Raw genomic sequence first — 24,800 nt, 5'->3', positions numbered from 1 at the left:
GACAAAAGAGCATTTCTTCACCTGTGGAGAGACTATAAAATGAAAAGCAAACTTGTTTGGAGGGTGATATGACCCCTCTTACACCTCAAATCACAGCAAAAGCCTCTGGAGACAAGAAGAGAACGTCTGTCTATCTCAGAAAGCCTGGTCCTCTTAGGAAGCTGCAACACACACACACACACACACACACACACACACACACACACACACACACACACACACACACACACACACACACACACACACACACACACACACACACACACACACACACACACAGGCTGGTGTATGTGATAGAGGCACTGCATTTACACACACTCTAACCAACACCTCCTGCCTGTATTGCATCTCAACATCGACGTAAGGCAAGTACAGTTCCAATCCACCTGGTCGTTTGATGCCTCAAACACTCACACATGACAATGCATTGATTTCCCCCCCCCTCCCTCTCTCCTAGCTCTGCTGGGCGTGCAGACAGAGCAGTGTGGAGAAATCCATTAAGCCGACACTTCTCGTTTCCATTGACTGACAGGCCTTGACGGGCTCGGGCTTTTGGCCCACCCGCTTGACTGGCAGCTCGACAGTTAAACAAGCCCTCCAGTTGCTATAATAGTTTAAAACACTTTCAATTACCCGAGTCAAACAAATCCAGCAGACGAGCGCTCGGGTGCTTCCCTATAAGCAATCCCACACCCCAGCAGGTCCTTCTCCAGCTATCCTTTTGCTTTATCTGGATGCTACGATGAAGGGGTTTGTTTTAGGACAAAGAATGCAGGAAGTCAGTGAGGGGAAATTGGAGGGTACAAACTGCAAGCTACCTCGAAGGAAGCGATGATTTTAAGGTTTCAAAAGTCTTCACTTCCTGCTCTTGTAGATGCACCCCTACATAAGCCCAACCCTTGGACCATATAGCATGTCTATATATGCGCATGTGACTGCAAGATTTATAACAAATCTAATTAAACATTAGGTAAATCAGTTCTGACCAACCTTTGGACTTCTTCTGTGCAAATCACACAATAAGTGGGGGGTAGGAACTTTCCACAAATCAATGAAATCTCACAGTAATAAGCCAGACTCATAAATCACTTGTTAACAAGCACTTCACAGCAGCTCAGCAGCATCATCAGCTCACTCTCAGGTTGAAATGCTCCTTACAGCATGCACAACCATAATTGCCAGAGAAATTTGAAGAATGTATTTAATTAATTATTTGTTTTTTTGCCCAAAATGTCAACCCTGAAGCGCGCTCATCATATTCACTCATATTTTCTCATCTGCTACCCTTTGTCACGGAGTAGAACACACTGATTTTTTTTAAAACTAATTTTATATCTACATATGTTACAACCAATTAACTGATATTATACTGAGAACAGTACATTAAAAAAAAAAACCCGTTAAAAATGTTTGACTTTCACGTCATGTGTTGTTTTTTTCAATCATTAATATTGTTTTAATGTTATATAGAAAATACATTTCAATGAATAAGGCCATTTTGGTTTAAAAAAAAGAAAAAGCATGTGACCATGTACAAAGCTTTGTAAGTGAAAACATACAAAAGGCAACCAATTCATTCATTTGGATGTATGATCGATAATATGAAACTGCTCCCAGTCAGTAACCGATATGAAAAAAAATTTTCTTCTTCCTGTTGGTTCACTTCTAACATGGCCAGAGAGCCTTGGCAGCACATCTTTTCTGAAGATTCGTTTGTTTATGCATAATTATCTGGCACCACCAGCAGCACCCACAGCTCTTTCTGCAGTAATAATCTCCTTGTTGCCCCAGAAACACAAGACATACACCAGCAAAACAGTGAAGTCATTCCCTCTTTGTCCTTGAGTAGCTGAGAGTCGCGCAGTCGAGAGAGTGTGAGGTGTGTACAGCTAAGAGAGAGCAAAATACACAGTGGGAAGGAGTCAATATTTCCACTGTTTTGTCAGCAGTGACTAAAACACAATGAAATGGGATAAAATCATTCAAGTTATAGTAAAGGCAGTTGGTAAATAATTAATGTAAGCCAGGTTTTTGGTAACAAAAAAATCCAGTGTGGTGAAATGTTACTGCTGCATTCACCCATGTCATTTTCTATTATTTGTGAATTAGAAAAAAAAAAAACAAAGAAAAAAAACAAAGAAATTCGCCGCAATACATCAATAATTGAGAAATTCTAACCAATAAAAAAAGTATACAACTCACTGGGTTTTAAAACTCACACATGCAGTTTGGAATAAATGTCAATTTAAGTTAAGGTGAAAGCATTTTGTTGACTTTCTTTTCCAGAAGCACAGCTAAAAATGTTTTTAGTTTCTTTTGGATTTATGATCTATGATTCCTTACTACTACTACTACTAATAAAATAATTTTAAACCACTGACTTCAGATTAAGTTTGAGGTGCATTCAAACTTTTGTTTTGACAGCCAATAAGAAGATACATATTTTCACAGAAGATAAAACACTGGTGCATCACCTGACGTCCAAACACAGTCAAGGCAAGAAAAAAATTCGACATGAAATTTACATATAAGTACATAATAAAAATTTCTACTCTTCACCGTATCTTAAAATTTGGTAACTAGAACCTGTGAATGATGAATAACAACAGGTGAGATACTGTACTGTGTCAATATTTATTTCATAAAAACTTAATCACTGTGCAGAAGAGAAGAAGAAAAACCTAAATACAATCTTATCACTTGATTAACTGATTTTCGACAAGTGTGAGCACCTCTATAAGAGCAGCAATTTTGGCCGTTTGCTGGTCTGGAGCGTTCAGGTGTGTTTCAACTCAATGCCAAGGAGGAAGGACATCAGCAATTATGTTAGAAAAGCAATTTCTGCTACTCATCAGTGTTGTAAGAGTTATGGGACAGTTTCCAAACAATTTGAAGTCCATCATTCTATCCTGAGAAAGATTAATGACTAGTGAGAACAGGACAGCTACCAATCTTCTCAGGAGTGGACGTTCCAGCAAATTCACCTGAAGGTCAGACCGTGCAATGCTCAGAAAAACTGCAAAATAACCCGAGAGCGACATCTCAGGTTCTACAGGCATCGGTTATTGTACTGAATGTTCATGAGAGCACAATTAAGAAAAGACTGAACAAGTAAAGCTTATTTGGAAGGGCTGCCAGAAGAAGGTGCCTTCTTTCTTAAAAGAACATGGCGGCATGGATCAGGATTTCAAAGTTGCATCTGAAGGACTTTGCATTCTAGCTAGCCTAGCAACACTTGTTGAGCATGTTGTTGGACAGATGAGACCAAACCGAAGATGTTTTGACATAATGCAGAGAGCCAGATTTAGCAACAATTAAATAGCATATTAGCACTCTCAAGCACGGTGGTGAAGGGGAGATGATTTGTGGTTGTTTTGTAGTTTGGATCTTTCCACCTAGCATCATTGAATCAACCATGAACTCATCTGTATACCAAAGTATTCTAGTACAGTAAAATATGAGGCTATCTGTCTAACAGGTGAAGCTTTACTTTGATTGTTTCATGCACGGGAACCAAAGCACAGCAGCAAATCTGCAACAGAATGGCTGAAAAAGTAGGAATCAAGGTGTATAAAACTGGGCATAAACTAATGCCCACAAACCTCAGTGAACTGAAGCAATATGGGTAAGAATACATGATTACTTCAAGTTATTGGTGCTAACAGTAGTTCTACAAGCTACTGAATACTGGGCTTTAGTTTTTTACAGCTTGTATGCGATTTTGGCAAAGTCTTTGTTAAATAAATCATTACACAGTATAAAACATGTAAAATGTGTTATTGTTCATCTGAGGTTACATTTAAAAATAGTAGAACCTGCCAAGGACCAAATGATTTTTTTAAATTATTATGGCTTTGAACTGAAACAAGCTGTACTTTTGTTTTTTTTATAGGACACCTAAGAAAATCTGCTACAGCTGATGTCAGACATCTTTTATTGCGCTGCCATCGGTGGAGTAAACAAAGCTAAAACCGTATTATTTTCAGAAGCTTACTTTCTGCCTAAATCAGTTAAACAGCAATGTTTCAAGCATGAACAGAAAACTGCGGTCCTGCATCAAGTGTACGTTCATCTTTGTTTTACTGCACTTTTTATTTTATTTTTTTAAAGTTAATGCTGTCATTCTAAAATATGTTCTCCAACTTCCTGAACAGCTCTGAGCATAGTAATTGTAAAACTGGCACTACTTACTTAGTTATTAGTTTAACAACAAGTAACTGGCACGTATATAAGCACAGATTCACTTTTAAACAAAGATGGCAAATGTTGGCAGAGCATTCGAAGCTTTTGCATGAAACATAGAACAGGATAGTAATGTTTCAGGTGGTTCTTAGACTAAACTGGATATTTGAAAGCATCACCCTTTCATTATGAGAAATTTATAGACAAATGTACAATAAAAAAAATATAACAATGATAATAAAGACAATGGTTAGCTGCAGTCCCGTACAGTAAAGTATTGTCTACAAAACAATGTTGATGTTTTTTTCTGTTTATTTTGCTAGCACCTAATTAGTGCTTCCAAGCTAGCAGACTCTACTGGCTGAAATGACACAATATTATGACAGGCAGGACCAGTACAGTACAGTTACTGCACATGACTTGTTTCTTCAAAACACTGTAGCTGACAGAGTCTGTCTTCACACATGCCAGGCCAACGGTGTCACTGTGGTCTGGCAGGGCTCAGAAGGTATTTACCTACCTTAGAGCCATTAAGGCAGGAAACCAAAAGCACTTCACAGATGATCAGATCAGCTTCTAACAGGCTAAGATATGGTTTGTACTCTTCTTCATGTGGTCTTGGAAACACTTTCATGAACCTTTACTGCAAACAACTTAATCCCATTTCTACTCAAAAGAAAGCAAAAAATTCAAGAAAGAAAAATAAAAGATAAGATAATTATATAGAAGCACTGAGAAAAAAAATAAATTAAAGAAATCACCATCAAGCACCACTCAAAGAACTGAGGAAAGGTGCAGAATACTTGTGATATTCTAGCTTTACTTTTACAGCACATACTGGATATCATTTTTGTTTATTTTTCTTAAAGCGCTACCCACAGTAACGGTCGTTGACTTTTTTGGTGTAGTTTGTAGTTGACAGTCCATGCTTCTTCGTTTTTTTTAAACATTGATCTGCATTTTTGGTTGTCACATCTAAAGACTGGCAAAAGGAAGGGAGCTTTTTGCTTTGGGGAGCATAGCTGAGCTGTTAAAGATGTCATTAGTTTATATTACAGTCCATGAAAATACATATTTTAAGAAAAATATTTTTAACGTATTTTTGAAAATTATGACTATGCATAACAAAAACATTTCCCTCTTCAGTCAGCTCTGCTTTATTTTAGACAGAGGCATTATTTTGATTGATCCTAAACATTGTGCATTGATGCTAGACTGTTAAGAGCGAGACCTACCAAAGTCTTAAACTTTCACAAACTACAGACTACACCACTCTGCATTTAATCAGGAGTTATAATTCGTCTCTGGCTCTGTTCTACAGTGTATCTTTTGTCTTGCCACCAGAGGTGTGGACTCGAGTCACATGACTTGGACTCGAGTCAGACTCGAGTCATTAATTTTATGACTTTAGACTTGACTTGAAAAAATGTTCTAAGACTTGTGACTTGACTTGGACTTTTACACCAATGACTTGGGACTTGAATTGGACTTGAACCAGTTTACTTGAAAAGACTTGATATTTTACCCCAAATATAAAATTTAACATGCATATTATATAGAGATTGAAAATGTGACGTCATTCACGGGTAGAACCGCAAAGGATTCTGGGAACTCGTGGCAAGCGGTACTAGCGCACGCAGGCTTTCAATTAAAATCAGTTATACAGCGATAAAAAGAAACACAAAAATGTCAAGAAGCTGTTGTATGATTAACTGCAATAGCCGGTCACACGACAGCCACGGGAAGCCGACGAGTAAAGAGATCGGTTGTTATCGGATTACGTCGTTGAAGAGAAATTGTTCGAGCCATGTTTCCGAAGTAACAAAGGCGACTGGATTGCAGCCATTCAAAGATCAAATATAACGTCCCAGAACACTCCAGCTCACAGGTTAGTCTGCTCCAAGCATTTCCACAAAGGTCAGTCTGCTGTTGTAGTTAATGCGTCATTTTTCTTAACATAATTGGTGATATAGGTTACAAGCAAGTCTGGCGCTGAACAGAAATTGTCGCGCTATGCTCCTTTATTTATTGTGCATAAATAGTGAATTGTCCTGACACAATATTGCGTTTCGCTTCTGTTATTATGGTACATTGACAAAAACATATACTTTTATTCACAGGATAAAACAGGTTTTTTGTATCACTAATTGTCCAGTACGATTACAGCATACAATATTATTGTCACTGCTACATTTCTGTGATGCTACCAGAAATTATTTCCACTGCTAATTAATTACCGTTGAGCTCAAAGGTCCTATTAATAAACGGTTAACGAATGTGTATTTATGACGACGATTTGTGAGACTGGTAAACTTATGATACGTACGATGGTCTTTACTTTCTACACGGTGCATTTCAAGGTCCTGTACCCATCCGTCGGTAAACTGTACCTGGGCTTGTTGCAGTGACCTGAAGTTACTAAACTTCATGAGTGTATGCACTCACTCCAAGAACCGTATGATTATAAATATGCATATAAATATGCTACGATGAGATAGCTGACTTCATCTAACTAGCAAATGTTTTCCAGGCTACGTTGGTGATGCAGTTTTTTTTAATGTGTATGATATTTTTGTCATGCGATTTTAAAGCCAGTCCTACAACCGCATCCAAGAATAACATGCAGCTTATCTCAGAACTGTCGGTGAAAATTATTCTTGGAGCTAGGTTTAATTGAGCTGCATTTTAAAGAGGTATAATTTTACAATTTGTGTATATTTTCTAAGTTCACTATTTTGTCATGTGTTGAGAAAAACACAGATTTTAAAATTACATGGTCTAATATTTACATTTAGCATATAACTGCAACATGCTTTTTTTCGTTTTTTTTTTTAAAGACTCGAAAGGACTTGAAATTCAAAATTTCAGACTTGTGACTTTACTTGGACTTCTACACCAGTGACTTGAGACTCGACTCTGACTTGCCTGACATTACTTGAGACTTGACTTGAGACTTGAGGATAAAGACTTGAGACTTACTTGAGACTTGCAAAACAATGACTTGGTCCCACCTCTGCTTGCCACCCTCCCCTCACCCCCAACCGGTCGAGGCAGATGGCCACCCTTCCCTAAACCTGGTCCTGCTGGAGGTTTCTTCCTGTGAAATGGGAGTTTTTCCTTCCCACTGTTGCCAAATGCTTGCTCATAGGGGGTCGCCTGATTGTTGGGGTTTTCTCTGTATTATTGTAGGGTCAATATCTTTTTTATAGGTCATATCATGAAAAAGAAAATGGCAAAAGAAAATGAGGTTTTTGCTTTTGGGGGAGCATAGTTGGGCTGTGGCATACTTCAGGAATACTCCCATGATTTCTTGAGATACGGTCCATAGAAAAAGGAAGAAAACTTGTGACAGTGGGACAATTCGCCAACCTCTTCACTTGAAGTGAGATGAGATAGCTGAACTTTTCTGAGGCAAGGAGATGTTGCCTAGCTGTCTTGAGCATACCTCTGTGAAACAGCAAGGAGATCAGAGACACTGGCTATGGACTAGCAGACTGGGTAAGTAGTTCAGCTTCTCTTTAAGGAGGTAAAACAAAGGGTGCGTTCCAACTTCAGTCGATTGCATTCCTTAGCTTGCCTCATAAAGTCTATGCCAGGGTGCCGCAGAGAACAATTCTTTATGTGAGGTTTAAGTCAGATTCAACAGAAACGATCCAGCTTTTCTCATTGTCGTCTCTATCCTTTTAAAGATATGAGAGTTTGTTTAACCAATGTGGACTCGGTGGGAAAAGGCATCATTAGCTGCGTTGTCTTGTGTGCAGTGCTTCGAGTGTGGCGTGCTGGACCTTGGTTATGATCCACTCAGTCTCTGTCTAACAGAGGTGAGAGCTCAGTCCTTATTTGCACATCTATTCTTCAGATTTATTGTTTAATTCATTGATATTTATCCCACATACAGATCAGATTTCATTGTGTTTGATTTTGCAAGATTTGTCTGTAAGATGATGTCCAAATCTTGAATAATACGGCGCAGACTTATTCCCTTTACTTCTTTTTCCTCTAAAGGCCTTTTCTAAAACTTCCTCATTTTTTGTCATGTTGAACTACAGTGCACACGCAAACAAACACATCTTGGCAAATCATCATCCTTTGCAGTTTATTTTGACTGCATGTGGCTGGCTGGAAAACATTAACATAATGTGAAGCCTAAATCTAAATAAATATAAAACAAGAAGTAGATGACTTGTGTGGAAATTTGTGCAAACACAGGAGAGTCTTGGCTCCGTCGAGAGGCGATTACTACTAAGAAAGCCCAAGCCAGAGAAGCACAGTGACAAATTCTCCTGCTAATCCTTACCCAGGCTTCCTATCCAGGTCAATACACGCAGGCGCCACAGTGTAAACAGCCCAGGACACACCATGTAAAGTGACTCTACTATCCTCCATCCCCCACCCTTCCCGTCGGACGCTACTCGCCCTTAACAACAACCATTGATTTTTTTTCCCTGATGAGGATCTAGCCGGCATTTAATCTAACACTGCAGCCTCTCGATGTAGGACATGGCTGAGCATGTCATGCTAATCAATTGGTAAATACAGCCAGTGTAGGGTGAACACATATCTTTACTCGTGCTTGGGAAAAGGAAACGGCTGTAACCGAGCGTATGTTCGAAAAACAAGCATCCAACCACATAGAATGTATAGAGTTTGGTTAATAACTTAAATTTCTAATATCTTTAGGATAGTAGAATCAGGATTTAAAGCCTTAAAGAGTTATTCACAACAGCTACAGATTTCCAGAGATCTGACTTGACCCATGGTGCTGCCACAAAAACACAGGTGAGTGTCGGACCCATATCCCATTCTCTGGCTGTTCCTAATCCATTTTTGGGAAAGACACAATAAAAACTGCTGCATGGAAAATTATGCTTCTGACTCACTAAACTCTTATTTTAACATTCATATGCATTCAATAATAACAAGGGGAGAGTGTAGAAATTTATCTATCCGTGAAATAATTTCTAATAATTGCAAAAAATGTGGAATTTCTTTTGTTCCGTCCTTACCTGTTAAAGTAGGAGTAATTAGGGCTCGTTCACAATAATGAACGTTATCACTGTGGTCAGCTTCAATTAGAGCATTTACATGAAACTTGTGTAGTTTAACAGAACGGATAGATGCAAAATATACAAATAAAGCACGTTTCATGTTTGTTTACAATAATTCTGGCAATAATCACGGACTGTAAAACTTTAAGCAGCATACAAACATTTCATCTAGGTCTCCTACACTCACACTACCTCCATCACTACATGAATATATAAGCAACATATATGGACCGCATCCCGACTGTATATCAAACGCACTCCAGATTATATGTGACAAGGCTGGCAATTAACAATTTCGCTCACTATGAATTCAAACCATAAAAAAAGATGATCAAGGCTAGCTGATATCTGCCGCCTATGCATAATTTATGTGGCTAGTACAAAATACCGTTCTGTTGCAGTTCTGTTCATTCACTCGACTAATTCATTGAAATAAAGCGTCCCAGAGGGGTATCCGTGTAATCAAGCTTAATCCCAGATTGATTTGAGAGGAGTCGAAGACAGAAAGCTGGAGAAAATCAGGGAAAGCTCTGCGTCAGAAGACTGCAGGAAGCCCGGAGATCAGAAGAAAGTGCAGTTTCAAATGAGAGTATAATAAAAATAAAAAGCAGACGATTGACAAAAGAATGAAAGCTGGTTTTTGTTTGATTATTATTAAAAATTGTGGTTTTCAAAGGTTTAGAATTGTTTATAAAAAGTACTACAAATTGCTCAGTTTCTATATTTTTTTAATAATATCTTCTTAATGCTTCCATTAACCCTTTATGACGCCTCACCACCAAACTGAATTACCTTATGATCTGTATGTGTTTTCCTAGTGATGAAACTGTATCCCGTCTCAAATCTCCAACAGGGAAGCTGCAGGATGGCTGAAAACAAAAGGAAATATAATTTAAATTAAAAGGGTAAAATCAAACATGCTAAACGTAGATAACTGCATCTGCACCTGGTCCCAAACAACCTTTTCCTTTCATTAATGGATCAGTAGGGATAAATTATGATCTCTGTCTTTGACTTTGTTCCAATTACCCTCTCAACACTCTCTGCTCTCTACTCACATGGGTACAAAAGGGCTTCATACACCAAAGGACTTCTCGAGGAGCTTCACTGCATCATTATCCTTTCCCCTGGACCCTGCAGCCTCGGCTTGTCCCACTTAGAGTAATACACAGCGTCTCCGCCAGAGAGGGCATAATTAAAAAGTATTTAAAATAGGAAAGTGTTAAAGGAAAGTGCTACTGAATTTCAAGACGGCGAAAGACAGTTTTTGGAGGAATTTATTTTATGCAATCTGTGTCAGGAAGAAATATACAGCAACTGTTTGAACTGCTCACAATTAGTCCATCTGTAAAGTTAAGCAGCATATCTGATATGTTTTATGCTTTTGACTTAGGTACAAGAATTAAGTACCAAAGGTCACAAAGCTCCATCCACTGATGACACACAGTCTATAAAACCAAGTGCAAATGCACACATCAAACCATGACATCATATTTTGCAGTACTGGGCAGTATTACTGTTTAAAGGTGATAAACCTCGAGAAACACTTCAGCAGTCATATTTAAAGCATCCCCATTCCCTTAGCCTGCTATGTAAAAGCATACATTTTAACCGAGCTGAGCCTTTTTCTTCAATGTTCACCCTTTGTATGCTAGTAGCTCACAGCGAACAAGTCACACATTCATATTTTTTGTTCTTTTCACGACACCTGTGACTAAGTTTGTCATAATGAGGTGCAGGTTTATTTTATTATGAGATAATTCAACATCCACACGTTTTTTGGTTGATTCATCAGTACCACTATTCTGCAGCTGATTGCTGCCAACACAGAGCTGTTCCACAGATACGACTGTGGAGGCATTTAGAGGTAAGATGGCGCCATCTGCTGATTTTCCGTGGTAAATGCAAACACAATTACTGGCAGAAAGCAGCCAGCTTAGTAGGGATGTAGAGAAAATGGGCATAAATAAATAAATAAAATAATAGTGTTAAAAAAAATCTAATCTTAATTTGTGTAATTATATTTCTCTTATTGCTGTTTTGTCTACTGTGGACTGATGTGAAGTGGGAAGATCGGATTGCTTTTTCCAGTCACAGTGTGTTTATGGGACTGGAGGGATATTTACATATAAATGCTGCAAAGCCTGAAGAAAAATTGTGTATTTTTGTTAAGATATAGCAAACCACAGTTTGACTGATAAACAGCATTCTGGAATTTTCCATCTAATTCTGTGTAATTATGTGCAAAGTGTGCTTTTAATACTCCATGAGAGCACTGACTGCCTAATGGCATATTCCTGGATTTTATAAATATATAAACAGACGACGTATTGGCAGCACATTGTAAAGGCTGGCAGTCTTTGCAGAAGGCACTTTCTCAGGTCACCTGGCTCCATCTACCGACAGCACAGCGAAGCTGAAGAAAATCAAGGGCAACTGCACACATCAAACATACTTTATTTTCTACTTTGTTCTTCAAATATTTTTTTTTCCTTTTGCTCAGATTTGGAGCACAGATAGCTGAACAAATTCCAGATTGCTGCAACTTGATTAACAGACGTGAAGAGTTCTGATCTGCATCCAGGCTTTGGAACAACTTTTACATCAAAGGGTTTCAGGAAACTTAAAAAAAACGTCTAAAATCTAGGCCATGCTTTCTGAATAAAAAATTGGTTTCCCGCTGATGTTGTCTCAAGTTAGTTTAACTTCTTTTCGCATCATTGTCTCTGATCAGCTGACATAAGGTATGATGTAGGAAACACAGACATAGGGAACTGTTCAAAACAAAGTTACAGAGCTTACCTGGCACCATCTAGTGGATGCATTAGGTAAATAAAATAAGAAGCAAATGGTACCCTACACACTTCTCTTATAAAACTGTCAGCAACACAATCAAGCGTCTCTGCTAACATTGAGTATTCACCAGTTTACAAATACACATTTCATCTGTCACCATGTAGCACAAGACGTGAAACCTGTTCAGATAAATTATTTGATGATCTCGGTCTTCAATGTTTGCACTGACAAACATACGAATGAGAAAAACCAGAAAAAAAAACATACAAAACAGGATGCTGAAAGAACATAAAAGTGTCTACGTAGATTTTATTTATGTTTTTTTATTTTTCTGTATCTGAAAGTACAATTTCAACCACAGTAGATCCCACCTTCCTGAATTCTTTATTTGATTTTGTTTCAGATGTCTACCAAGCACCAGTGGTGTCAGTGTCTGCCAATCAAACCAGCCACACTTAAGTCAGGTATCGAGGTGGATGAGCCATAAAAAATAATGCAAATGGAGTTTATGAGAAGTGAGAACTTATCTTTCGCAGGAAAAGCCAACTGTTACACCAGGCTGTAAACATGCTTTTTTAATGCTATAAAGTTGGAGCTCATGGGATTTACTCACTTTTACAGGCAGTATCAAGTGGCCACTAGTAAAAATGTAGTTTGTTACTGGTGTGTAGGAGATTTCCATGGCCGAGCAGCTGACTCATGTTCTTTGGAGGGACAAATCATGCTTCTCCGCCTGACATCCTATAAACTAGTCTGGGTTTGATGGCTGCCAGGAGTTACCAACAGTACTTGTCCAGTAAAAGGAACTCTTAAAGCTGCAGCATACCAAGACATTTTGAACAATTTCATGCTCCCAACTTTGTGCAGTTGGGGATGGCCCCACTGGTGTGCAACATGACTGCACACCAGTGGATAAAGCAAGGTCCATAAAGACCTGGATGAGTGAGTTTGGTGTGGAAGAACTTAACTGGCCTGAGTCTTGACCTCAACCAAAAAGAAAACCTTTGGGATGAATTAGACCAGAGACTGTGAGCCATTTAGTTATTTTAGTTGCATCTCCTTAACAACTAGTTTCCCTCAGAGCAACATTTAACCAAACGAAAAGCTGGTGGTTGCAGTTTCAGAGCTGTAGAGGCATCGTTCTCATCTTCAGCTGAAGTAGAGGTCCCTGGCAGCTGACAGACATTACAGATTATTACCAATACAGATGATTACTCATCTGACCAACAGTAATTTACTTAACTATCAACAGATGGAGTTGCCCAGCTAAGGTTTTGTCCACATCGATATGTGGCGCGATATGGCAGCCTCGCTTCTGTCAGTCTGCCCCAGGGCAGCTGTGGCTACAACCGTAGCTTGCCTCCACCAGTGTGTGAATGCGAGAGTGAATGAATAGTGACACTGTAAAGCGCTTTGGGTGCCTTGAAAAGTGCTATATAAATCCAATCCATTATTATTATTATTATTATTATTACATCTACACTGACATTTTGAAAAATTTAGCTAAATGTAGTGTTACACTGTTGAAATGATGGGCCAACTCATCTCCCGTGCAACATATTTATTTTTACAGAAAACTGTAAAAACAGAAAAATAAGACAATCAGTTCTTTTTGGCGCGCAGGCCGTATGCTGCCTCTTCACCACTGACACTACTTCTAGTGTAGCTGACATTACTTTATACAAGTAACTTATACAGTTTCATATTCACATGCACCACCTTTGTAAACTGGTTAAATCACACAAATACATTTTACTATACACATGAACAACATAGTGAACTCATTACAGTTTTATCTTGTTTTTACTACTGTTTTAATCTATTTATGAACCTGTCTTCTTAACTGTATTTAATAAACTAGATCCCTTTCAAATAAATGTTTTTCTTAACATATTTCTATAGCATTCACTCTTCATGAACTAAACATAAAACAATTCACACTTTCTCTTATTGTGCAAAATATATATCTTGTGGCTTTAACCCAAAAATACACCTGCACCGAGCTCACAGTTTCGGTACAGTCTAACACTTGGATCGGCACAGGCTAACAACTGGACCAACTTGGAAATTAGCTCTTTAGCTTAACATTCGCCACACACAAGACATTTATCATTAATCGCCACTGCTGTCTGTCACTTTTATAACATCTGTTTATATTATCAACCACCCAGCTTACCTGTAAAAACAGAAAAATAAGACAATCAGTTCTCTTTGGCGCGCAGGCCGTACGCTGCCTCTTCGCCACTGACACTACTTCTTCTAGTGTAGCGTCAGCTACCGATGCGTACAGGACCGAGCGCCCTCTGCTGGCGGAACTTATACAACAGTAAAACTTACATTGCAGTGGCCTTACTAAAAGAAAATGTCTCTGAGCATCAAATAAAATGGGGGGCTACTATTTTCATGTCTCTGCCTTTAACATAGTGCCACAGTAGCCAACAAATTTTATTTTCTTTGGCCTTTTATTCACATATGAAAATTTAACTTTATTTATTTATTTTGCATTCTCGGTTAATTAATAAAACAACCACAACGTTCAGTTTTCAGGCAATTTGAAACTTTTTTTTTGGACACCTTAAATGTCTTTAACCCTTTAAGGCCTACTGGAGTGGGAACGCTCAGTTTTGCATAACTATTTTTAAATCCCGGTAGAAGTGCATCCACATAAACTAACGCAATTTTTAAAAAAATTTTTTATTTTTTTGCATAGGAAACTTGAAGAGTTATACTTGCATCTTATGCATTCAGCTTGTCCTAGGTCACGTTTTCCTTCCACATATGGCTTTGCAAAAATTGCATAAAAAGCGCTTGCAGCAACAGAAAAATTATATTCCTGACTTTGCCGATCTGATCAGCTGTTCATAACACTTCCTAAGTTGGACATCAGCAGGAACGATCGCATGTCCGCCATCCGATCATTCAGTCTGACATAACTAGCCGTGTCTGAGCCTAAACTCCGCTGCAGGTCCATATATCAAATGATCACTGTGGCATTACTGAGAGTTAAAACACTGTCTTAAGTCTTTCATCTTTAATAAAATTATCAGCGTTGTTCAGGTGTAACAACTGAGTTTAACATCCAGGCATCCATGAAAACGGAATTTATGACATTTAACGGAGTTAGAAGTTAGCAGGGAGTTAGCTCGCTAGCTTCCATCTAAATACAATATAGCATGTCCTGACTGCGGGGTTTTGGAAACAAATGAAAACGTACAGCTCTGTTATCACTTCCAGCATGAATGAAGACAAGAAACTAAACAGCAGTGACGTTTGCAGGGTTACTGAAGTTGGGCTAGCTGGTATCATAGCTGGACTGGCCATCGGGCGTACCGGGCATTTGCCCGGTGGGCCGCTGGCGATTTTTTGTTTTTATGGGCCGATGGATTTTTTTTTTTTTTTTTTTTTTTTTTAGGAAGGGTATATATAATGAAAGGTGTTGGATTGGCCAATTGGTCATGATCGACTCTGGGCTGGACCAATTACAGCCGAGGAGGCCGAATGCACCCGCCCCCTTGTTTAGCAATCACGTGATTTTCGCGCATTGCATGCCGGGAACTCGTGGCAAAACAATCCAAGTACCGCATCAAACGCAAGCATTTGCAGCACCGCAAAACGTTCATTCTCCGGTTCCAATACCTTCTTGTTTTTCTTTGCCGCACAAAAAAGGAATGTACAAAACGAAGGAGAACAATGCCGGTTCGTACAAAGACAGACTCGACGAAAAGACAAAGAAAAGATACGAGGAAAAATCAAACCAGTGAAAGGGTTAGACCCTTACGAGCACACAGAGGGACAAAATACCTTAGCGTGCTGCCCAACTTTCACCACGCTCATATTTGTAATTACACGGTTCTTGGAGTGAGTGCATACACTCATGAAGTTTAGTAACTTCAGGTCACTGCAACAAGCCCAGGTACAGTTTACTGATGGATGGGTGCAGGACCTTGAAATGCACCGTGTAGAACGAAAGACCATCGTACGAACAAAGGTAAGTTTACCAGTCTCACAAATCGTCTTCATAGATACACATTCGTTAACTGTTTATTAATAGGACCTTTGAGCTCAACGGTAATTAATTAGTAGTGGAAATAATTTCTGGTAGGCATTACAGAAATGTAGCAGTGACAATAATACTGTATGCTGTAATCGCACTGGACAATTAGTGATACAAAAAACCTGTTTTATCCTGTGAATAAACGTATATGTTTTTGTCAATGTACCATAATAACAGAAGCGAAACGCAATATCGTGTCAGGACAATTCACTATTTATGCACAATAAATAAAGGAGCATAGCGACAATTTCTGTTCAGCGCCAGACTTGCTTGTAACCTATATCACCAATTATGTTAAGAAAAATGACGTATTAACGACTAAAAACTCTGACCTTTGTGGGAATGCTTGGAGCAGACTAACATGTGAACTGGAGTGTTCTGGGACGTTATATTTGGTATATCCAGACCATCCGTAGGCTCTTACTTCGGAAACATGGCTTAAAACATTTCTCTTCAACGATGTAATCCGATTAAAAAAAAAACGATCGGCTTCCCGTGGCTGTCATGCGACCGGCTGTTGCAGTTAATAATACAACAGCTTCTTGCCATTTTTTGTGTTTCTTTTTATCGCTGTGTAACTGAGTTCAATTGAAAGCCTGCGTGCGCTAGTACCTCTTGCCACAAGTTCCCAGAATCCTTTGCAGTTTTACCCCTGAATGACGTCACATTTTCAATCTTTATCCTGGTGGGCCGGTCTCTAGTCAAAATGCCCGGGGCGATTTTTTGTCCCAGTCCAGCCTTGGCTGGTATATAATGATGTGCTACGTGACCGCTAGCGACACAGCTATGTTAGCATAATATAAACAAGCTAACTTTTTTTCCACTGGATAAAAGTTAACGTGAGTGTTCTCGGTGGTCAGGAACAAATGTAATCGCATGGCAGGATGCTGTAAAAGGACCAAACTTCAGCCAGGAGAACAACTGAGATAATCCATCCACAATACGAGGTCAGTCATTCATATACTGCTGCATGGGCTGGGTTGGGAATCGCATCTGTAACCGGAAGGTCACCGGTTCGATCCCTGGGCTCTCTGTCCTGGTCGTTGTGTCCTTGGGCAAGACACTTTACCCTACTTGCCTACTGGTGTTGGCCAGAGGGGCCGATGGCGCGATATGGCAGCCTCGCTTCTGTCAGTCTGCCCCAGGGCATCTGTGGCTACAACTGTAGCTTGCCTCCACCAGTGTATGAATGTGAGAGTGAATGAATAGTGGTATTGTAAAGCGCTTTGGGTGCCTAGAAAAGCGCTATATAAATCCAATCCATTATTATTATTTTAAAAACTGAGCTTAAATAAATGATTAGCGGTAATAAAAGCCGAGAGAGGTCAACGGTGATCACTGACTTTTTTTTAGGAGCTTTTGAGATTAAATAGAAGAAAATACATAACATTAAACACGTTAACAACACAAAAGCCATATTAAACGCAGACTACTTTAGGCCCGGAAGTAGGATTCGTCACATCATCACTTAATAATCGGATTACCTGCCAAAACCGGAAGTGACGTTATATCTCGTGGGGAAACGTAGTTTTTTTCCCCTTCGGGCATTAATAAAGCTATACAGGTGTTTTTAAAAGTCATGTTTGACTTCATGCTTTTCTGTATAGTTACTGGGATGCTTAGAACTCAAATGACACTGTTGGAAATAGTTTATTCTGATGCACATGCTAAATTTGCATTATAATATTTATTTCGTTTATTTTGTTTTTCCTGCACTATATATAAAAAAAATGATGTATCTCAAAAAGAAAACTATGAAGACACTTAAAATGTAAATTAAATTTCCTGTGGTTGGAAACTATTTTGTGCAACTTTTTGCATTTACAGTTTTGAGAGATATACCTCTGAAATTTCTCTAACTAGAAATATGTGTAAAAAACAAAAAGAAAACAAAAACGATTTTCAATTTTTTTGTAGTTTTTTGCACTTTTATTTTCTGTTTTTTGCAATTTATGTAGTTACCATGGCCTTAATACATATTAGGGATGGGCCAATCCGATATACAGTATCGGTCCAATCCTGACCTAAATTACTGGATCGGATATCGAGGAGAAAAAAAATGTAATCTGATCCATTAAGTATCACAAAAGCACCTCAAAAAACTTGCGACATGGCATAACCCAGGTAGTGACCTTAGCAGTCGGAGCAGTATGCGTCAAGTGATAAAATGGCTGTTGTGTGCGAGACCTGTCGGCGGTCTGGAGTTGACGCTGAAAGCATCTGGAGCCTGGTTTGAAAACTTTTTTTCATATTTGTGTTAAGTTTTGTATAGAAATTACACAAAATTCAGTCTCAGGTTAAATGTGACATCCATCTTGATAAAAGATGAGTGTCATGAGAAGCCGAGTTTACATTTATTTGCACTGCTTTCCACTCTGGGTGTCTATTTATGTTAAAGCACTTTGAGTCAACTTCTGTTTTTTAAATGTATAAGATATAAATACACCACACGTGACAGTCAACACAAAACTTTTATTTCTAAAAAATTAATTAATTTAACACTATTCAACAAGCTACATACTAAACTTAGCGAATAGAAGCAAAGTATCGATCCAATTGTGCTAGTATCGATTCAATACCAATACCAGCGCAGGTATCGATGCTCTTGATATGCCTTAAATGAATATGCTTAAGTATGTCGGGGTCTTCTTCACCTGTAAAGGGAATATTAGCCAGATGCAGATTCTGCTATATCGTAACATGAAGTGGCTCTTCTAATTTCCTATTGTTACTGCATATACGTGAACAAATGTGTGCATGCCTTTGCTTAACTACCTTTTGACCAGTGAAAACTGCGCTGTCTCCTCTTCCCTATTTCTTGCTTCTTTTCCAGCAAGGTGCAGCAGCAAATAATAATGTTGGATTTCCAGTGATAAGAACTTCCACGGTTCTTGAATGGAAGAAGTTTAGGGAGCTCATCTCAAGGTGAGATACTGTAGCGACGCTGTATTTACATTCATTCCAGTACACATTGCGCCTGCTGTATTTCCCCTGCAAGGGATTTCCTGACTTTGAAAACTAGTTTTCAAGTCACATTTGCACCTAAAGCAACATTTAAATTTCACATCAATTTACACTGCAACACTTAATCTCACATATTTTAAGCTGTAGCCTCAACGCTGCTTTCCTCATAAAGAGAAATATGTTCAGGTGTTTGCTAGGCATAACTCAGCTAAAGTGGTTACAATTTCCAGTTTTCAGAAAGTCATTAAAAGTAACGAGACAATAATGAAAAACACACTTTCTTTTTTTACAAAAGCAATTAGCCTTTTTTAATTTTACATTGCATTGAAAATTTACATAATAGAGTCATACATTTTACAAATTATTTCATCATAAAAATATATTTCTGTACAAAACACTTTTTTATTCTATATTTCATCTTTTTTTTTTTTTCTCAAATGGTGAATATTTCCAATGTCCCCCAGGCAGGAACGGCTTTAAGTCTTTCAAATCACAAGGGTCTTATTGCGGTCAGTCAGTAGGAAAAGCTTGTGGCAAAATAGACTGAAGCTTAGAAAAAAATGACCTCTGATGATGAGTGAGGGGAGCAGAGGGCGCTGGAGCAGGTGTGTGTGTTTGTATGTATGCATGTGTGCGTGCGTGGGAGACAGAGTGAAAGGGAGGGTCTCGTGGTTTTTGGTAGGCACTGTGTCAGATTCATACTGAAGAAACGGCAACAAAAGCAACAACAACAACCACAAGAGCGGTAACAATCAGTCCGACCTGTAATAAGAAACGATGTCATGATAGCGATGAAGTGCGGCACAGTCACAGCATGGATAAACAAGGAAGCCGCAGCTACCTTTGCCTTTAAATCAGTAACGACTTTAAAAGGAGTTTTCTTGTCAGCTGGATGTGGTTGGCGCCTGTGGTCACAGCAGCGGGGGTTCTTAAAACAAAGTGGATGTTTTTGTTCACCCTGGCACCCAGACTCATTAAAAAGTCTAGTTATCCATCATGTGCGGGACCCCAAAACTAACAAAATTCAGCCTCTCGTTCGTGAAACCAGATTCTTCAAAAAGAAAACAACAAAAACAAACACTTTTATTCAATGAGCAACAAAGCTGCAAAACAATGACTAATGCTGATTGATACTTCTATTTCTGCCTCCTGTTAAGACCAATTAATATGGTTTACTACCAGGCCCTTCCCTCGTGATAGTTGATTTACTCTGAAAGGTTTCATACAAAAACTCAAACATCTACTCATCTCTCAGCAGTGGTTCATTTATGGTACATGAAATCATTAGAAAGGCTGATATCAAGTGCAACAACAGTGGCAGATAGGGGCAAAATATAGAAAACGTTGCAGAGTGTTTATCAAAAGGTGGCAGATCACACTGGAACAACAACAATCACAACAAAAAATAAATAAATATATAAAATTGAGATCATATGGCTGCTTTTATGCAATATGCATGAAATAAGAAAAAGAACAAAACAAGCGTTGGCTTCAAATAGTCGAGCATTATGATAAATGGGTCAGTTCATGATTATAAATAGATTATAAGATTTGACATTCACTGAACACAGACATGCGTGTCATTAAAATCTGTCTGTTGTTGAGCAACACTCATGTTGGAGACTTGTAGTGCCAAAGATAATGCAAACCTTTAAACCTAAAGAGTCAAATGGGGTCTACTGATTTAACATGATGTGGATGTTAGAAAACGGGCAAAATAGATTGTAAGATCACCTAAAGACGATCAGGTCTGTCTGTGGTGTGATTCTGATTCACACTGAAGGCATCCTGAGTAAGATACTGAGACACGAAAGAAATCCATACGTAGGGTTCAGATGCCATGTGTGCTGTGAGCTGAATATATTTTTTAATAGTAGCTTTGCTGCATCACTTTACAAGAAGGCCATCAAGTTGTCTATTTAATCATATTTTCCTCATATATTGTCCTTAAAACATGTTTTGGGCTTAACAAAAAGCATCATCTATTTGTTGGTGCACCAACTATCAAACAACATCTACTAATAATATGTAATTTAAGTAGTCTTTAATTTATACACACTTTATGTGGCAACAGACACATTTAGCTGCCACAAGTGAGATATAACATCCTGGTTCCTGCAGATTAAACTGTGTATGTTTTGCAACTAAATAAAATTTATTTAAAAATTGTCATAATTCTGAAGTGTATTGAAAAACAGATCCTAAGTATTGCAAGTATTTGTTAATCTCTTTTATGTTTGTCCCGTTTCCTTATATAAAATATATAATAGAAACACAATATGACATGTTATGTAACTCAAATTTGATCAATATATCTATTTAAAAACTCAATTTTGGGCAATTTTATCAGTTTTCATTGTTAATAAGCACTTCAGCCCAATTGTATGTTTTCTTTTATTGTGGCCTTGTACTGTAAGAGATGATAAAAATATCCAGAGACGGAGCTGGATGAGAGTTTGTCTATCAAACAAATGGGCTCCATTAAAAGCTCGATTTTCTGTGTTGCCATGATGACAGAAAGGTTTGAAGTATACTAGTAATCTATTATAGATTTCAAACATAACTAAATAAACAGCTATTTTTAAAAGTACAAGAGTTTTAATTCACTATTTTCTGTGTCCTCACTGCGCCAGCTAGTTCAGAAATCCCAGCTGTTACGCTGTCTTTAGCTTCACCCTTAAAATGTTGTTGGTGTGTCAGTGGAGATAATTACATATTTTTATTGTCCAACATCTCCAGTGCAGGATTCGGAAAAATGGCAAACAAGTACAAACTCTAACATGTTTTGGAAATCTGCCACCTGTGATAAATGTAGACTAAAACCCATTTAAAAAGCATAATTGTTGCTGGCAAACCTTGCATCTCAACAGTAACGACAACAACAATACCACTGATGCTCATAATTGCCCCAGTGGGAAAGACGGTGCATGTGTGAGGGTCTTCAAAATACAGAATGAATTCAAATAAACCAGCTTAATGTTACAAAGAAACCAAAATACTGCTTGTGACTTCTGTGAATAGCACGTAATTATGTCTTTTATTCCGATGTTTCTTTCTTTTTTTCTAAAAACTCTGCTATAATCTGTCTTTACCCTTTAGCCCCTCCCCTGTGGTAAATATATAGCACAAAAATATAGGTGGTGAATGCTCCCGAATATATATATGCAATAGATTTACAGATCAGAAGATTCTGCAGCAGTAAGAAAGAAAGAAGATAAGCACTCTCAGAGTGCAGAATTACAGTGGAACAGTGTCCACAATTGTAGGGTTACAACCTTGTTGCCTTTCTTTTAGCCTGTCTATCAGTTCATGTCTGTCTCTGCCTCCTGTCTGTCCTTCTGTAAGCCTGTAAATCTGTGTTTAAACTGTCTGCGAAGTGGAGACATGGATGGAGCCTGCAACAGTCCGAGACCAGGCTCATCTTCTTTGAACCTGTCTGTCTCATTGCATGACTGTTAATACCACTTGTCTCTACCTGACTCTCCAGATTTTGTATGTGTACCTGTCATCATTTGTGTCTGTCATTCACCCTGTCAGTAACCTTTCCGTCCCTATGCTAGTCCATCTCTCAGCGGGCAGACAGGTAGTGTTCCCATGAAATGTGCTTTAGTGCCAGAGCTTTCTCTGTTTGTCAAAGTCTTTCTCTTTGTTAGTCCATCAGAGTCCTCTGTATCCATTTAGTGTCTTTCTGGTCAAAATCCATTTAAATTCGCAGGATCAGGAACATCTTACCTCATATTCTGTCTGATCTGATTCATTATGTAGAGGGAGGGCTGACCTCTCCCAGTAAATGATTTCAGGTTAGACAGGCTCTGATTGGCTGGGTTACAATTTCAAAATCTTCTTTTTTCTCTTAATGACTCCCTTAGTCTACTTCCAGTTCAGTTAGGGTCTGTCTCCATCTCCTTAGCCTCCTCTCTTATCCATTGGATGGGAAGAGGCAGTTTATCCTTTAGATGAGACAGTCTCTCATCCGTTCTCTAAGTGCTAGCTCCCCTTTAGACTCCTTTTAGTTTTGCTGTGCTCTAATCCCAGTTCAGTTAGGATTACAGCTCCATCTCCAAGGATGCCCTTATCCTTCGCTTAGGAGTTAGTCTCTTTTCAAAGCAACATTCACAACTGTCTGCTAACATTAGCCATCTTAGATCCCATTTCAATAGAAAAAAAGACAAATACTGGCTGGTAATACCAGCCTCTGGTTGTAATGGAGACAGGAGGTTGTCCTGTCTGGCTGTTAGGGTGTTGTATTCCATGGTTGTTTCAGACATAGTTTCCTCTTCACAAAGCATTAGTCCGGTTTACTGATGGTCTGCTGGTGACAGTGTTCTCTTTGTACTGTCAGTGTTGAAACCAAATAGATAGAAACAGTTTTCTTAACATCACAGTGTCTTTTATGACATCATCTTCATGTCACATCTCCCCATCTGTGGTCATTGTGATTACGTTTGTTCTTTTTTTTTTCCATATTTAAGGACCTGTTTAATACAGTCAGTTTGACAACATGTTACATATGAAAAATATTTTTTAGCGGATTATCTCTTTGATTTCCAACTACAGCTGGGCTCTGATGATGTGCGCTCTCTTTCTCCAGGCACAAGTGATCATAGATCCCACTCTGGGTCCTCTTCACAACTTTGTGTGACATACAAAATTTGGCATTGGGTTGTGATAACATGTCATGATGTCCAACTAGCAGGTCATGGCTTAATCATTAGTACTCATATTATAGATAGTGAGAGAGGTTAAATAAGAGGTTAGAGTATAATGGATGTATCTGGTTTGGAATCCAATTATAAAGAATCCGTGACCCGCTGAGTCTTGGGGTTAGAGACAGATAATAGCCAGTATGGTTTTCCATTCAGTAGTATCCCTTTCCATCTCTTGATGTTACATCTCCCATTGAGTTCACACTGGCTGCTTGCTTCTATCAAAGGCAGCAGACCTTTTGTGTTCATACTTGTTCAAATTTCATTTGCGGATACAAAATGCTTTCAGTGACGGAAACCAATGCTGGGTTTTGGTTTCAGCTGGAGAGCTGGGTTCGATTAGGTTTCTGGACTGGGAATGAAGGTCTTTTGTAATCAGTGTGCAGACCATGTCGTTCATGGTGAAGTTTGCATCGAAGCACGGAGCTTTTGTCTTTCGTCGTCTCTTACCGGCCGTGGTCCCATTGGATATCTGAGTCATTAAATTCAAGTAAGGTCAGTCGATCCTCAAACCATGGTGCATACGGTGTTTAGATTTGGATCAAACCTAACAGCCTTCCCCTCCACAGCCTTGGCGTTGGTGTTGTACATGGGGTTCTCAAAGGCGGCCTGGCCGTTGTTGTTTTCATGGACTGAGCATCCTGTGTATTGTGTTTTTGGTGTGGTTCTGTGAAAAAAAACAACAAAGAAAACCACACACATAAAGAAATCATAAATACACCATTGAAGAAGCAGAAATGCTCTAATTGCCTATTCATGTTAACATTACTGAGCAGCCAGTGGACAATACAGAATGCAGTCTTGAGAGTAGAAGCATTGTAAACAAGCCTTAAGAAGGATTAGAGAGCGTGTTGCACTTTTAGGAAGCCTAGTGAGATTCCAATCAGCTCATCCAAAACTAATTCCTTCAGCAAGCCTTTTTTTTTTTTAGATATTAACAGCAGAACAGAAGTTATTTGCATCTGTTAACAATGCGAACACAAGTCATTTGTGCTTAAACCATATCTCTGAAAAATCCAATTTATCACCTCCTAAACAGAGTTGTTTTGC

At 38.6% G+C, this 24,800-nt stretch overlaps 2 protein-coding genes across 4 annotated transcripts in view; both read right to left on the bottom strand.

Moving 5' to 3' along the window:
* Positions 1-14,283, bottom strand: part of LOC146643770 (teashirt homolog 1-like) — a 173,715-nt gene extending 159,432 nt beyond the window's left edge. For 2 of the 3 annotated variants that reach the window (XM_085395898.1, XM_085395897.1), the window contains exons 1-2: positions 14,203-14,283; positions 10,023-10,099 (exon numbers count right to left, since the gene is read on the bottom strand). The gene's annotated coding sequence lies outside the window, so the exon portion shown is untranslated. Of the gene's footprint in view, positions 1-10,022; positions 10,100-10,288; positions 10,347-14,202 lie in introns of those variants that run through there. The other variant, XM_085395899.1, reaches the window with a different exon arrangement.
* A 5,186-nt stretch (positions 14,284-19,469) lies between these two features.
* csmd3b (CUB and Sushi multiple domains 3b) overlaps positions 19,470-24,800 on the bottom strand; it is a 417,790-nt gene continuing 412,459 nt past the window's right edge. The window contains exon 72 of the mRNA XM_085395224.1: positions 19,470-24,417. Within this exon, the coding sequence (XP_085251350.1) occupies positions 24,258-24,417 (160 nt within the window). The 3' untranslated portion in view covers positions 19,470-24,257. The remainder of the gene's footprint in view (positions 24,418-24,800) is intronic.

This window comes from Rhamphochromis longiceps, linkage group LG22, assembly GCF_057381845.1.
Source record: "Rhamphochromis longiceps isolate RC_006_pf linkage group LG22, R_longiceps_female_GT1.1, whole genome shotgun sequence".
Classification (NCBI taxonomy): domain Eukaryota; kingdom Metazoa; phylum Chordata; class Actinopteri; order Cichliformes; family Cichlidae; genus Rhamphochromis; species Rhamphochromis longiceps.
The sequence above is the reverse complement of the archived record's forward strand: the minus strand, read 5'-3'. Positions and strand labels throughout refer to the sequence as shown.